Source organism: Sitophilus oryzae, unplaced genomic scaffold (genome assembly GCF_002938485.1).
Source record: "Sitophilus oryzae breed Bouriz unplaced genomic scaffold, Soryzae_2.0 scaffold_845_pilon_pilon, whole genome shotgun sequence".
Taxonomy (NCBI): Eukaryota; Metazoa; Arthropoda; class Insecta; order Coleoptera; family Curculionidae; genus Sitophilus; species Sitophilus oryzae.
Window position 1 is genome coordinate 324405 of NW_022147467.1, and position 16868 is coordinate 341272.

Here is a 16868-nt window from a genome sequence, read left to right on the forward strand (position 1 = left end):
ACGCAATAAATCATACCAATCTACTTACTTTTTTGAGCCACCCTGTAGAAGTTAGTTGGATCTACAGATGCCTGACGCTCTGTTGCAGGACTCTATACAAAACTAATTATCTACGTGTGGACAAATAGAAAATATTGAAAATTAGTTGATGTAGAAAATTAAATTTCTACATGTGGAAAATACGGCAGAATATGTAAAATTTTCAACCGATCCAACCCTGACCACAGTTTATTCAGTACTCAGTAACTAATACTAGTGGTATATGAGCAAGCTGTGATATTACATTCACTTCAAAATGTGTTCAGGAACAATTTGACTGAAATAATATGTAGGAAACAATAAAATATTACATTCTTAAAGTTCATTGAATACTGATAATTACACATTTAACCATAATACACCAAAATACTATGACCCGATTAGATGTTTCTACTGTACTAATTGTAGCAAACACAATGCAGATGATTAACCAGTTTAATCATCTGTTGATGATTGAAATATATTTAGTCAGAACATGCTTAAAGAATGATAAGTTGTATTTTGTTGTATTGTGTACTGTTAAATGATGTAATATTCTCTTAACAACACCAACAGTCGCTATCTAAATTGTATTTTTATGGTGATATATGTATAATTAGCAAATTGGTTAATTAATACTTAATTTAATCAAGTATCACTTAATTTTAAAATACTCTTTCCCACATTGATTTTTCAAGAAAAAATCTAATCTCTCATTCGCAAAAATAATATTAAATATTCACAGTATAAATATTTAAAAAATAACTTTAAACATTTGCTTCAAACCATCATTTTTTTTTATTGCAGTACAAAAATTACTATAGTACTATATGGTGGAAAGAAACGTCGTCAGAGATGGCTTCGAAATGAAGATCGCTGTCATTTTGTATGTAAAATTATATGAGGAATGTCATCGATCTATATTTCCAAACCAACTAGACACAGTTTTTTTTCGATTATACGGTTTTTGATAGCAACCCAAATATGTACTTGGAAGTCAACTTTGTTTGGAATAATTGAAAGATTATCATTATACTGTTGCAATGATCTTATCTTTTGAAAGAATATACATTTAATTATTAAATTAATAAATTAAATTTAATCTTGATTTCACGATATCTGTGGAATGCGTATTTTCAGTGCATTTTACTTAAGAAATGTTTGAATGTAAAATTATATTGTGAATGTCATTGATCGTTATTTCTAACCAAACTTGGCGCCATGTTTTTCCATCATACGGTATATTACTTGAACAAAACGTGTAAAGGTGTTATACAATTTCATGTTTTCAAAGGACCAATTATAGCACTGACTAGTTTTAACTCATTAACTTTTTTTTCCATATTGTAAAGCAAAGTAAGCCAAAATATTTTCACCCAGATAAGAGACGATTTTGACTGGTGGCATCCAAAATTGACAAAATAAACAATTTACATTTTAATTAAACTGTCACTGTCGTCTTTTTACACTTATTTTAAGACTCCATAGCAGTAATTTATGATATAGTCTAAGAGCTAGCAACGTTTTCGAGAAAGTATTTTAAGACGTCTCGCTCTTTGATATATCTTTTACTGTGCTCTCTTACTGCGCATCGGAAGATGATCTTATATTTTTTATTAATTTAGTCCTATAAATTCTAGTATTGAATATAAATCGAACATGTCTCCATAGCGCAGTGCGTAGAGTTTCCGACCACGAACCGATGATTCAGAGTTCGAATCCGGGTCAGGTCCAAAGAGTTTTTTATTTTATTTTCGTTTATATTCTGATAGTAAAGTATTAAATAATTCTGGTAATTAAATAAAAACAAATATTTAATACTTTACTATCAGAATACACACGAAAATAAAATAAAAAAGTCTTTGCCCTGACCCGGATTCGAACTCTGAATCATCGGTTCGTGGTCGGAAACTCTGCGCACTGCGCTATGGAGACATGTTCGATTTGTATTCAATACTAGAATTTAAAGGACTAATAAAAATATAGGATCTTCTTTCATTGCGCAGTAGGGAACGCAACGTTTACCGGCAGCCAGACGGGCCGCATGCTGTTCTAGAGAGCATAGTAAAATATATATCAAAGAGCCAGACGTCTTAAAATACTTGTTTTTCCGACGTTGCTAGCTCTCGTACTAATATATTCAATAATATATTTATGTATTTTGTTTTGTAACTTAGGCTAAGTTGATTTTTCATTTTCATCAACTTCAATGGTTTAAAAAAATATTAACTGATTTCTGATTAGTTTTTAAAGTAGCTTTCTCTAAAAATTAAAATTGGATTTTTACTTAATACCCTATAGAGATAATCGAGATTATATTAGAAAATATCTCTTTTTATTGCAGTTTATATTTCTCTCTTAGATATGTATTTTGATAATAATCAATTTTATTTTTAATCTTGTTCATATCATTATACTTTTTTTAAATATAAAATAAACAATGACAAGTTTTCTGTTTACTAAATATTTAACTTGATGTCTTTTGGAATTTTTATTTTTTTTATACAGGGTGTCCCAGAAATGAGTGCAAGTATTTTAACAGGTAGTATAGTTCAACCCCAGAAACACGCCTATGAAGTTTTTTTCGCTTCGGAATTTTTTGATTTTTTTTTGGATTTTTTTTAGTTTTTATTTAAAAAAAAATAATTTCTTGATAATATGGTAACATAAGTAGTAGATTAAATTTACAAGAAAGAAAATCTAGAAAAGGTCCAGTGGTTCTCAAAATTTTAGCAAAAAATCATTTTTTTTTGGAAATTTTCACAGTAAAATAACCCCGTTATTTTGGACTTAAGCTAGGTTGACACGGGTAGTGAAGCACGATCGTGTCTCACACTTTCGTGAGCTACGAAAGTAACAAAAAGCCATTCGTGAAAAACGAAAATCGTCCAGCGATCGTAGGCTGTTTACACGGCAAACGTGCCAGTCTTCTATAAAGTTCCTTTTGTGGAAGGTTGTACACTAATGTGCCAATTACGACATTAAAAGACGAGTTAAAATAATTGTGGCATTCATGTCAATATCTCTTCACAGAGTTGCCAATATTTAGTATTTTACATCTTTTCGTCAGACATTTCTAATTTACTTGCGAGTCGTTACTGTATATAAAAATTGAATTTATATTTATATTAATTATGGTTTTGTTATGCATATGAAGTTAATTTTTATAATCATATACTAAAATGTATTAAAAAAAATGTAACAATTAAACATTCGAACTTTTTTTAGCAACAAAGATTATAATCGGAAGTCAATCAATATTTTCTAATGCGAGAATAGTGCAAAATATGCCTTTTTTACCTCAACTTCCTCTGGGACTTCTCGATTTGGTTCGTGAAATATCTAACACGTTTGATTTGCTTATTCACGATCGTGGCGTCTTTCGTATTGATTAGTTTCTAGTTTCTATTCTTCTTTTACGAATCTACTGTTGACATGAGGCGTGATCCACGAAAGTGTGGGCCACGACCGTGCTTCACTACCCGTGTCAACCTAGCTTTATTTGAAAAACGATAAAGAGAAAATATGTTTCTTTTATCGAGATCTACCACCCCTTAAAATACTTGCACTTATTTCTGGGACACCCTGTATTTTTAAAATAATCTTTGCAAATAAAATACCTACCCCCTTACTCTTGCAATAATTAACATAAAGTTTCTGCATCGATCCAATTCTGACCAGTAATAGCTTAGGAATTATTAATCAGCATAACTTTTTCCCTTCAACTCTTATTATACATAATATATTTTTTTAAACATCTAGACTTAATATTTCGGAAAGTATTGATCATATTATATAGCCAGCTATAATATCTAAAGAAGCAAACTTTCTTTTTAAACTTGGGGAAATTCATTGTATAAATAATGAAGCCACAAAGACATTTTATTTACGTTCTCGTAAACGTTTACGACTTTATATTTAATAACTTATTCTATGTGAGAACATATACGTAGAAACTGAATAATATTTCCATTATTTGGATTATGTAGTTTTATTATTTAGGTGGAGATAGAATGCAGCTGAAATTGCTCTTGGTTAAAGTTCAATATCACGGATTTCATACCACTGCATTTTCTTAGTTTAAATATTATTTCTATAAAACAAACTAATCTAACTAACAACATCTAGAAAGTTCAGTATTTTCAATTTTCAAATCAACTTGGGTTCTCTCTTGGTTTTTATTGTACATATTTGGTTTGTGATTGGCAGATGTCAAATGGATAAAAATACATGTACTATAATAGTTAACTAAACTAACTAGAACAACCGAGTAATAAACATTACTAATAATTAACTAACTAAAGTACTCGCGTAATGAACAATCAAGAGATAGAGCAGTCTACACAGATGCTTCCGTTTCTTCAGGAGGCACAGGTATCTTCCCAGAGGAACCAGACATTCGACGATCTTTAAGGCTGTCGGATGGCTGTAATGTTCTACAAGCAGAGATTTACGCTATAAAGGAAGCGGCCAGTTGTGTACGAGAGAAAATCGCTGCGAATCGAGAAGCACTGTTCTGGCTGCGTTTGTGCTGGTTGCCAGGCCACAGCAATGTGGTGGGCAACCAAAAAGCGAAGAAACTCGCCAAAGAGAGAACTGTCTAGCCCTAGCAGTCTATTAAGCTTGACCAATCAGGTTGGTTAGCGTGGTTATTTGAAGGGTGTTAATTCATTTGTGTTTGTCAAAAACTCTAACGTGATTGGTTGGGCTTAATAGTTGCCTGCTAGGGCTAGACAAGTGCCAAAGAGTGGGTCAGGGGAGAGGCCGTGGCAGATGACCCACCACTTGTGGCGATCAACACACTGAAGTAAGCTATAGGAACTACCATCAAGGTCTAGCAGCAAGAGACGTAGCAACACCGTGAAGACTGTGCTACAGTTCAAAGACTGTGGCTAGTGGTAGATAGCAAAAAGACAAAACAACTACTAGAGCACAAAAATAATCTAGTACTCATAATTGTAGGTGTCATCACTGGAAACTGCCCCACGGGGGTAAACCTCGTGAGATGGACTATTTCCAACGACGACTACTTCAGAGAATGCGGAGATGAAGATGAAACCATAAAGCATCTTCTGTGCCACTGTCCGGCACTGGAATACCGACGCTTTTAAAACTTTAGGGCAAGGTTTTTTTGAGGGACTAGAAGATGCAGCAGAAACCAACATCAGCGACATCGAGAACTTTGCAAAGAGCTGGAAGTGCTTTAACGCAAAGAAAGAATGTGAGAAAAGTTTGGTACAATAAAACAGGGGTATCACAATGGGCCCAAGGCCTCCGAGTGAGGGATCAAACAGGATCCTATACCTCAGCAACCTAACCTAACCTAATCATAATAATTAATTTTGGTGTAAAATCGTTCCATACATACCCTATCAGTAGATAAGCAATGTATGTTCTGCGGCAAAATCCCATGCTTTTTCATATGAAGGTCCATCCTGTCTTTTTTTGTACAATTCAAGGTCACAGCAGTTTGGAGCATCTCAGTCTGTCTGTCTGTCTGTCTCTGTCTGACTCTCCTTCCTCCCCCCACCATATATACAGACAGACAGACAGACTGAGATGCTCCAAACTGCTGTGACCTTGAATTGTACAAAAAAAAGACAGGATGGACCTTAAGAAAAAGCATGGGATTTTGCCGCAGAACATACATTGCTTATCTACTCCTATCGACAAGAGAAGTCTTGGGTCTGAGTATTTACATATATAGGAGAGAATCGCTAACATTTGAATGTCAATGTAAGAAAGTATACTAAGTCATGTTTAAATTAAAATTGTATCTAAAAATTTGTGTGAAAAGTGACAATCCTTCGTCTAATTCGGATAAACTACAGAATAGACAATTATATAAACAGACCATAATGTACAAAATGTATGTCACTGCACTTGCATGCACGTCTTGCTAACCATGCATCATCAGAATTGATTAAAAATTAAACTGGTATATTTTAATCATAAACCGGTCAGTTTAGTTTTAATCACTAACTAGTGATCCTCTTACGTGGTTAGAAACACGAGAGTCTATAGTGATATATGTACTAATAATAGACTCTTTTGGTGCGTTATTGTTGATTTCTATAATTTATCTTAGGATAATTACTTGAGGGGTTGAGTTAAGAAGGTTGTAATTTATTTTTATATTGGGTAAAAATGCTTTTTAAATGGTGTAGTTTAAAATGCAAGAAAATATATTTTTAAAATATTTTTTTGGAAATGATTTGTTTATCTGGAAACGGTCTATCCTTTTTTAATCTTTCTGCAATTACTGTTAATTTTTGACAATTTTTGTGTCAATCTTTAGTAATGATGACGTCTAGAGATTGACCTCGCCAAAATTATCATCCATTGTCATTTCCCAGCCGTTTTTGACGCCGTTTTTTTTTCGATCATACGGTGATTCCTAAATGCTTTTGTTTTTGGCGTAAATTGAGATTTCACTAATTCAATTTCATTATAATGTAGTGTGGTTATAATGCCCAATGTCATATCCCATGATCGAAAAAAATAGCATCAAGTTGCCTTGGAAATGACGATCAATGGCATTCATCATATAATTTTATATATAAAATGACATTGCTTATTATTTTCTAGCCAACTGCGTTGTCGATTTTTTTCAAACTACGGTGACAGTTTTACTTCATATTAATTTAAGAAAAACTGTATTTCTGGATTTTCTGGAATTCGTCTATCGAAATCATAATATTTTGTTTCCGGACAGAATATAATTAATGTTAATCTAAATACAATAAATAAATATTGACATACTTGTTCTAATGTGATCTTTTTCGCAGGTAAAACCTCTCAATCATCCCCATTCAATTTCAATCGTTCGGGCACCAACTCGCGCTTCAGCCAAGACTTTCCGTTGCTGGGCACCGAGAAACCAAGCCCAAGTCAGATGCCCTACAGCAATGGATTGTACGGTTCCGCGAGTGCCACTCATGCTAGTGCCAGGAACTTTCCACCTATCGGCACCTTCTCGCTCGATAGCAACAACGTATTTAACAGGTACGTACCGTCAGACAAATAATATAAAGAAACAAACACGGCTGTACCAAACGAATGTTCCAAAGATAGTATATCGAGACGGTCTTGGGACAATATTTACATGTCTAGGAGTGATTTACATATTTCGGAGGGGGAGTATAATAGATCCTTGACAGTCCTATTTGACGATTCATTTGACACATTTGAATTTGATTTGAAATTTTGTGGATTTGTCAGGCTTTACTGAGCTTATTTTATGTTATTTATTATTTATTCTACTACTGATATTTGTTTAAAGGTAGTAAATCTAGAACGAAGTTGTGGCAGAACTTAAATTAACAGTGACACTATTGCGATTTATCGAAAAAGGCTAAAATAGTTGGTTGTGTAGCGTGCGGTAGATCTCGGTCAAAAATCAAAGGAAATAATGGAATAACTTTTCGCTAGTAAGTGACTATAATATACTACATACGTGTAGTAAACCGATTATTTATGAAATTCACTTAAATTAACTAATTATATTTTTTTTCTTGCATTATTGCTTTTAAAAAAACAACGGCGAATGCAGGGAAAATGGGGAAACACCAGAACACTTTGTTACTGCATGCGCCGAGACGACAGCCATTCGTGCCATAAAGTTTAGTACTATCGGAAATCGAGAACTAACTTCTGTAAAACCGTCTCAGATACTTGCCTCTGTCTGAGATGAGTTATAACTCCTTAAAACAGAAAAGGAGACACAATAGATCTGTAATTTTTTGGTGATTAACTCCCCTCCGATCATAGACTTAAAATAAAATATAGACTACACTATTTACATCTCAACGCGGACAAACAACCTTTTTTGTACACATGTTTACTTCTGGGTACAGTCGACCGAGCCTTCCTCATCCAGCCTATGTTGTCACGTCTTTAATATTATCAATATTTTTTTTCTTGTTATACACATATATTGAGATATTAATACTACAGTTTAATAAAGTAGGTTTTAATATTCCATAGATGTATTAAATAGTCCTTATACTACTAAATTATAAGTCGGATACTGTTTAATAAGGATAAGTTCTTTACAATATGACAACACCGATTAGAGGCGAGGGAGCCTATTCATTCATTTATTACCTTGTAGTACGTGTCGCACGTGTGCGGTAAAGCTTTGTTGCCGCTATCTCCCCGGCTGTATTAACGCATTTTCTTAGCTTGTAGTCCTTAAGTATTTATTTTATTGACTTTTTCTGTTCAAAACTATAAAATATGGTTCGCCAGTGCCAAATTTGTAAGAAATTTGACTTAAATAATCCATTTAAGTCTTGAAACGACTTTTTGACCGGTAGGCAACTCTCAATTTACCCATTGGCAGTCAGTGGCGTTGTTGTAGAAAGGCGCTTATTTAGATAATATTTTAGTAAAATGTAAAATCTGAATTTTTTCTTTTACATTACATTATTTACTTACTTACATTGTAACAAAATCATAATTATAACCCTGTTAATAATTAATAATGTTTTTATTAAAAATATATTCCGGTTTATTCTAAAATTATCTTCAGAATCTAAAATAACATACAAGAATTTTAAAATGATATTACATTATGAAACAATATTTTTAATATACCGGGTCGTCTCAAAAGTGGCTCAACCCTATAACTTTTTTTATTTTTTCAGATAAAAAAACAGATTTGTATATTAGTAGGTATATGACATAAATTAGGATTTATTGACGTATTCAATTGTTTTTGGTCTCTTCCTGTTTCACCGAAATGATTACATCTTTTGATTTTTAAAGGCACCCTCGGTATATTGCTACTTTATTCGATAAAAAATGACACTCTGAATAGAATGACATATCATATGTCAACTTTTGACATTGTCGCTTAAAACATATCCAATTTTAAATTTCAATCCAGTTTTTTCAATCCACTAAGTTTTAATCAAGGAGCCTTGGAAAAATAGTTTTGATCGTCTAATAGGTTTCTTGTCTTGTCTAGGCCGGTTAAAAGATGTACAAATCGTATTTTTAATCATACATATGTCAATTTTTTCAAATGGAACAAGGGTGACTCATTAGCATATTTGGAAAAAGCATTTTTTTATGAATATATTGATACCACACACTTGGTATTTCGAGTCAAATTGTCGTTATGAACCGCGTGTTACAATTACAATTAAACCATATGCGAAAATGTCAAAAGTTGACATATGATATGTCATTCTATTCAGAGTGTCATTTTCTATCGAAAAAAAAGTTATAGTCGTTTCCGGTGAAACAGGAAGTGACCAAAAACAATTGAATGCGTCAATCAATCCTAATTTACTTCATATACTAACATACTAAATCTTGTTTTTTTATTTGAAAATATAAAAAAATTATGGGGATGAGCCACTTTTGAGACGCACCCGGTATAATAAAGACAGTACCGAGTTAAATAAATGTAGTTTTTATTTTATCCACTTCCTATCACCTTCCTTGCTTTAATGGAACAGATTTATGTTTTCTCTAATTTACATAATAAGACATCACTTAACCAGAAAAAAAAATTACAACAATCATATTTTTTTTTTCCTCTGCCTGTCGCCGATTCTATTATATCTGTGGAATAGATCCTGTTTTGATTAATATTAGGGGTTGTAAATGTTTGACTAAAATTATTAATTTATTATTAATTTCAAAAATTACCTAATTTCGATTATACAATTTCTTCTATAACGTGTATTTTATTATTTTTATCCTTTTTTGGACTCTAAATTGTTTTTTCTAAACTTTTATTTAAAAAACCTGTCCTAAATCTTAATAAAATATAAAAAAGTTTAAATACGATATATTTTTAATTTAATTATAGCTTCATTAAAATAAAAAAATTACCCGGCTATGATACGGAGAGTTCAGGTGTACTTGAGAAACGAAAGACAGTGTTGTGTTTCTCGGCAGAGTCGTCAGGGAACGACCGTTACGACAGAAACAACCTATCTATCGCTCGTGTCACACTCGTTATAACCTTAAACAATAACACAACAATAACAAGACAGTGTCTGACCGCATGTTCCAGCTATTTATGAATGAGATGCTCAGTCTATATTTTATTTTAAGTCTATGCCTCCGATACTTTCTACGTAGGGAATGTCATTGATGTTCATTTGCAAACCAACTGGACGCCGTTTTTTTTTCAATCATACGCTATTAAGAATAAGTCTAAATTCATTTATACTAAATATTCGAAAATCTCATTTATACAATCATCTTAACAAATTCGAATGGTGTAATATTATTTTTATAAGATAAAATATATATCATACTTTTATTATTGTGATGTAACTTGTATGCTATAATATGCACCGGATATTGTTTTGTGTTTACTTTATGTTTTCTGTTTACCGCTGTTTAAAGTATTTTTGTAATTATTGTTTATGTTAATTTGAAAAATGTTCTGTATCTCCTTAACGTTGGCAACAAACCAATAAATATGTACGTACATAAATACTTATTTAAACTACTACTACTGGTCATATATAACGTATTGTTATACAATACAGCGTGTCTCTGAAAATTTGTCTAGAATTTTATTACAAATTCTCAATACAATAAATAAAATGTTTTACATCTACTTGACACTAATAAGTAAATATCTAATACCGAAATTATCTTAAAGTACTTATTATTGAAGAAAAAGCGGTGTCGCGGTGGCTTTTGAAATGACAATAGGTGATAATTTCTGTTTGGCCGATCTCCATTTTATTTATTAAAAAGTGATATGTATTACATCTTAATATTTTTTTAGAAAAAATTAAAAATTTTTTAGACAAAAATCTGTTTTCAAAAAATCATTTTTACTGTATTCTTATACCGGGTGCCTTTCAAAAGTGGCTCAACCCTATATAACTTTTTTATTTTATCAGATGAAAAAACGAGATTTGATATGTTAGTATATGACATAAATTAGGATTGACTGACGTATTCAATTGTTTTCTGTCACTTCCTGTTTCACAGGAAACTTTTGATTTTTAAATGACACCCTCGGTATATTTCTACTCAGGGATACAGAAATTTATTTTAGGGGGGGCCCAAATAAAACCCGAAATGACTACAACTTTTGATTTTTAAATGGCACCCTCGGTATTTTTTTTACTTTATTCGATAGAAAATGACATTCTAAGTAGAATGACATATCATATGTCAATTTTTGACATTTTTGCTTAAAACAAAATTGGATTTTAAATTTCAATCTAGTGTTAGGTTGTGTTAAAAATACTAATTTTTAATCAAAGAGCCTTGGAAAAATAAATTTCATCGTCTAATGTTGTTCATGTCTTGTCCAGGTCGGTTTAAAGATGCCCAAATCGTATTTTTAATCATATCTCAATTTTTTCAAATGGAACGAGGGTGGCTCATTAGCATATTTGGAAAAAGCACTTTTTTGCGAATAATTTGGTACCACACACTTGGTATATCGAGTCAAATTATTGTTATGAATCGCATGTTGCAATTTCATATAAACCATATTCGAAAATGTCAAAAGTTGACATTTGATATGTCATTCTATTCAGGGTGTCATTTGCTATCGAATAAAGTAGAAGGTAGAAATATACCGATGGTGTCATTTAAAAATCAAAAGTTTCCTGTGAAACAGGTAGTGACAGAAAACAATTGAATACGTCAATCAATCCTAATTTATGTCATATATTTATATACCAAATTTCGATTTTTTTATCTGAGAAAATAAAAAAGTTATAGGGGTGAGCCACTTTTGCAGAAATCGAACTTTGATAGAAAGTTATAGTACAAGACTTTTAGGGGTTGGTATTCCAAAGCTTTGAAAGGCCGTAGTGACGCCGTATTTTTTCGTTGGTATGGTATTGTAATCAGTTGTTTTATGTCTAAGGAAATTTGATTATTAAAAATACCATGAACCAGTTTATATCATAAATTACTTTTACATAAATTTTACCACAAACCACAAGATATCTATTTTTAAGTGACATACGATTAAACTGGCACAACACCACAACAACATTTACAGTACATGGAAGTTTAATTGGTACCAATTTTTAATTTCTACCTAAATCAATATTGGTAGAGATTCTAGTGATTTTTAATATTTGAAATTATATTGTATATATTATATTGTAAATTTATTGGATTGTTTAACTTCTTTTCAGTTCCGGCGATAGTTCTATGAACACGTCTTCTTCAAACATTTTCTCGAATGGAAACAACACTAGTAGCAATAGTTACAACAATGATTCTTCAAACTCAGCCAATATGGGTACACGAGAGACTGGAATAATAGAAAAATTGCTGGTAAGTAGATTTAGTAGGCTATTTTTGAGTTAACATGGCGGATAACTGTCACTAATGTCGTAGATACGATTATTTATGTATAAGGAAGTTGTATATTATTATATACAACTTCTTTTCTGCCGTGTTAAGCTCCATACTTACTATTCGCTAATGCGGATCGTCAATGCGGTTCGTTATGAATTTCGTCCATTGTGTTCTTTATATTGTCAAGGTGTATTACTGGTTGCATAACTGCATACTGCTAAATAATCGCAACGTGCATTGAGGAACCTGGCGCATTCGCCAGAAAGTAAAAGAAAATTATAGAATTCTTTAGAAAATTCCAGAAACCATCGCCAGGGGGTATATAAGGCCCGCGCTTTGACAGTTGAAAAAGTCTGAAGATAGTCTGAAGTTTGAAAATACCGCGAAATACCGTTAGAGTAATAGTAGTTGCATAAGTTGTGTTGTAAATAGTATAAGTGGTGTGTACAGAGTGAAACAAATAAATTCGTTAAGTATTTTATCGTGAGTTTAAATAGTGGACCCACGGAATCCGTAACAATATTTTTTTTAATGGTTTGCCCAGAAACGGACATGCCACCAAATCGCCGCCAATGACGAACCGCATCAGCATATAGTAAGCATATAAGCGCATCGTAAGCCCATAAGGGCATAGTAAACTTTATACGGCTGTGTGAAAATGAAATGTTTTGATATCTAGTTTCTTAGCTAATATAACTTTTAATATTAAGTCTAACAAAATGACACTTAAAGTATACAAAGGACTTTCCGAATAAAGAATGAATTAGTGAAAAGAAGGAATAAAGAATGAATTAGTAAAAATACAATTTGTCGATTGCAGTCAGGGTCGCAATATAATCTAATTTTGCTAGGTATAAAGTAAAGGCCAACTCTATTAGGTTGCACTGCTATTGTTTGTGCAAATTTAATTTAAAGTGAATGCTCTTCTAACTCAAAAACACTGGTGCTTACCGGTTTTGTACTATATAAATATTTTCCTGTGTTTAATATTAATGTAAACGGAATACGAGGACAATATAACGTCGTCCTGTTCAAAAAATTGATATAAATACAGAAGGCTGGGCAAGTTTATTTGAAAATTAAGGCTCGTGTAAAACTAATGTCAGCGTTTCTATGGCTTTTTACCTGAAAGAAATTTTCCTATCCAACAAAAACACTTTCACGGGGTGTATATCTCCCCATCGCCAGAAGCAAAAAAAAAAGAAAAACACTTTAAAATATCTGAATGTCACTATTTCGAGATCACTTTGGTTATCACAGACATTTGAAATAGGTTTTTGTTTTATTGCTAAGGACCAAGGGGATCGGATATACTTCCTAAAACGTTAAGTTTTTCTCTTCATTATAAGAATTTATTTCCTGCTAATAAAGCCGGTCCTACACGATGCTTCCAAGTTGGAACCAACATTGGACGCATCATTTGGTATAAGCTTCGACGATATTACGATTCACGTGGCGTGTCTCCTACACGATGTGGCAAATGTTCATGTGTCCAACGTTGGAAGATATTTGACACATCGTGTGGGACCGGCTTAAGCCACTGATAAGCTAGTTTCCGCTCGGATTTTAACGCAGTGGCATTTTGTCCGTTTCTACAACTGGGTAACATTCAGAATAATTTTATAGAGTTTTTAAATGATCAATTTTTCAATCAGATCTAGAGGAAAGGTTTTTTCTGCAGTATGTTCCCGGATTGTCTTTGTAAGAGGAAATGTCTTTGTAAGAGGAAAAACATTTTTGTTATTGACATTTGGAGAAAAATGCATTCTTTATTAAAATTTTTGCTTGTTCTAAAGTGGTTAATTCCGTTCATACTTTTCCAAGTTTCCTTACTGTTTTACGGAAAATTAAAAAAAAACATGTAGAAACGATTGAAGTTCTAAAAATTAAAAGGCGTTTCTATTGCATTAAAATTTCGTTTTATTAGCATTACTTTAACAAAATCAAACACTAAATCACCACAATACACCAAAACATTTTTACACTGGACGCGCGTTTCGCTAACCATGTTAGCATCATCAGCAGATGATTAAAAACCAAACTCATGTTTTAGCGAAACGCGCGTCCAGTGTAAAAGTAAAAGTGTTTTGTTTTGGTGTATTGATGTGATTTAATGTTTGATTTTGCTGTGTAACACCAAAGGTTCCAACCCTCAACTGTAATAGCATTATTTTGTTTCATTAGCATTAGAACATTAATTTTTTTGGAGAGACGAATCCGCCACTTAGGTATAGACATTTTTTCCTTTCCTTAGCATTAAACTAAATAAATTTTGTGCTTCTTTAGCATTTTAAAACAACAAAAAAAATGACGTTAATTAAAATTCTATCAATAACAATCTATCAAAGAATGAAAACGACATTCTATTACCATAAAAACGCCTTTTAATTTTTAGGAAAAAAATATGGAAAAAAATCAACTAAAAGGCAAATTGCATTTTTTCCGTGCCTCTTTCTTTTAAGAGCGTTTAGACTCTCAGATAATTTGGGCAAACCGGTTTGCGCAAGCCATTTTGCACAAAATTTGCGCAAATCTATCTTTCGTTTACACATACAGTTTGTTTGTGCTATTTTTCGGACGGATTTTATTTAAATAACTTCACTACAAATTACGTTACTGCAGTAAAATCCGTTTTATCAACTTAATTTGCTTTTTATTGTCATTATTGTTACAAATCCCGCATTTTTCATAAGCTTTTTACGCAAGTACAATATAGTACTGACGTTAGGATGTAAATACCGTATTATCGAAAAAAAAACGGCGTCCAGTTGTCTAGTAAATGACGATCGATGACATTTCCCATAAATTTACATGTAAAATGACAGCGTTCTTCATTTCATATCGAATATGCATTATACTGCAACAAAACCCATCTTATCCGAATTATTTTTGTGTTTTTATCTGTTTATTAATTAAATATTAGTTTTTATTTCTAGAAAAACGAGATACAAAACAATGATTCCACTCAATGGACACGTTTTTTTTGTAAATTAACGCTTCAAGTATTTGCTAAGCCCTCGGCCACACAGAAAGGGTTTTTTGCGTTTTTTTCGTGTCGGGCGCTTTTTGCGATTTTACCGTTTGAAACGTTTTTTTTTCTATTTATGTCCATTAAAAACACGCAAAAGAAGCGGCAGGTCTGCAGTTTCTATCAAGCTGTCAATTAGTAACGTCGCAAGCTTTTGGATCCTCGGCCCGTTCAACAATCAATCCTGTGAGAAAGAGATAGGCGAGATCGGCACGGTTAGCGTTGAAGAGACGAAGATAAAAGATATGCTGGGATTGAATCGTGGACGGGCCGGGGCATATATTCGGCGACAAACACAATCTAGTGCTAGTGGTGTGTGTAAAAATAATTATTATTATTTGCCATTTATTTTACGAATTTTAGTTTATTTGTGTATAGTTTTTTTATGTTGTAGTTTTGTGGTTACTTGTTGTAATTATAATATAATAAATAATTATAATTATATAATAGAATAGTAAATATAACTAGTTGCAAACGCAATTTTAGGACGTGATTTATAAAACTTTTTGAAGTGAAACTTCTTTACGCGCGCTGAGAGTAAAAATTCAAGGGCGTGACATACGAGCTAGCGAGACGGCCCTGACACGAGCTAGTTGTAACGAAACGTGTTAATGGCTTAGAAATACGTAGTAACGCGACGTGTATTTGTGAGCAGTCCTCGTGTTGATCAAAAATAATGATATTTTAATACAAATTTGAACACGTAAAAAACTATTTGTTACACGTAAAAAACTATTTTTTACGCGTCAAAAACTATTTGTTTCTGTTAAAAATCCTTTTTTACGCTGAAAAAAATGTTTTTTAAGTGTAAAAAAACTATTTGTTACACGTAAAAGAACTGTTTTTTACTCGTAAAACATTACTAGCTACTTGTAAAAAAGTATTTTTTACGCAAAAAAATATTTTTTGCTTTTAGAAAACTATTTTTTACACGTATAAAACTATTTGTTACTCGTAAAAAACTATTTGTTACGCGTTAAAAAAACTTTTTACGCATAAAAACTATTTTTTACGCGTAAAAAAATATCCATTTTTCAACATTTCAAACTACACTTTTTCTAACATTTCCTTCAAATTTTTGAATTTAATAGAATCTTCCTAAACAGTAGATGTTCTCTATAAAAATATTTTTAGATAATAGGTACCCTAAAATGAAAAAAATGCATATTATTTAATTTATTGTATTGTTAAATATTACGTCCGCCTATGACGGGGTCGCATCTTAGAAATCGCTAAAGACGCTACAGAAAACAAATTGATTTGTTTTCATTTGCGTTTTTTTTGCCGAACGCTACACGCTTTTGGTCGGGCCACTCCTATTATATAATCCTGTTATTTTGTTTTAGTCGCAAAAGGCGCTTCACGCTAAAAACTCAAAAAATGCTTTCTGTGTGGCCGGGCTAAAACAGTGCTTATTATCCCCAAACAACATTTGTGGGATAAGGCGGGTTTTGCAACTTGACGCCTCAATTAAACGCTCCTTTTATACATAATTATGAAGTGACAGTTAACTGTCATT

General features: G+C 32.2%; 1 protein-coding gene across 2 annotated transcripts in view; it reads left to right on the forward strand.

Annotated features, from left to right (window-relative positions):
• Positions 1 to 16868, forward strand: part of LOC115889732 (cold shock domain-containing protein E1) — a 66051-nt gene that overhangs the window by 16816 nt on the left and 32367 nt on the right. For both annotated transcript variants that reach the window (XM_030909797.1, XM_030909798.1), the window contains exons 3-4: positions 6807 to 7023; positions 12156 to 12297. In XM_030909797.1, coding sequence (XP_030765657.1) covers positions 6807 to 7023; positions 12156 to 12297 — 359 coding nt within the window. The remainder of the gene's footprint in view (positions 1 to 6806; positions 7024 to 12155; positions 12298 to 16868) is intronic.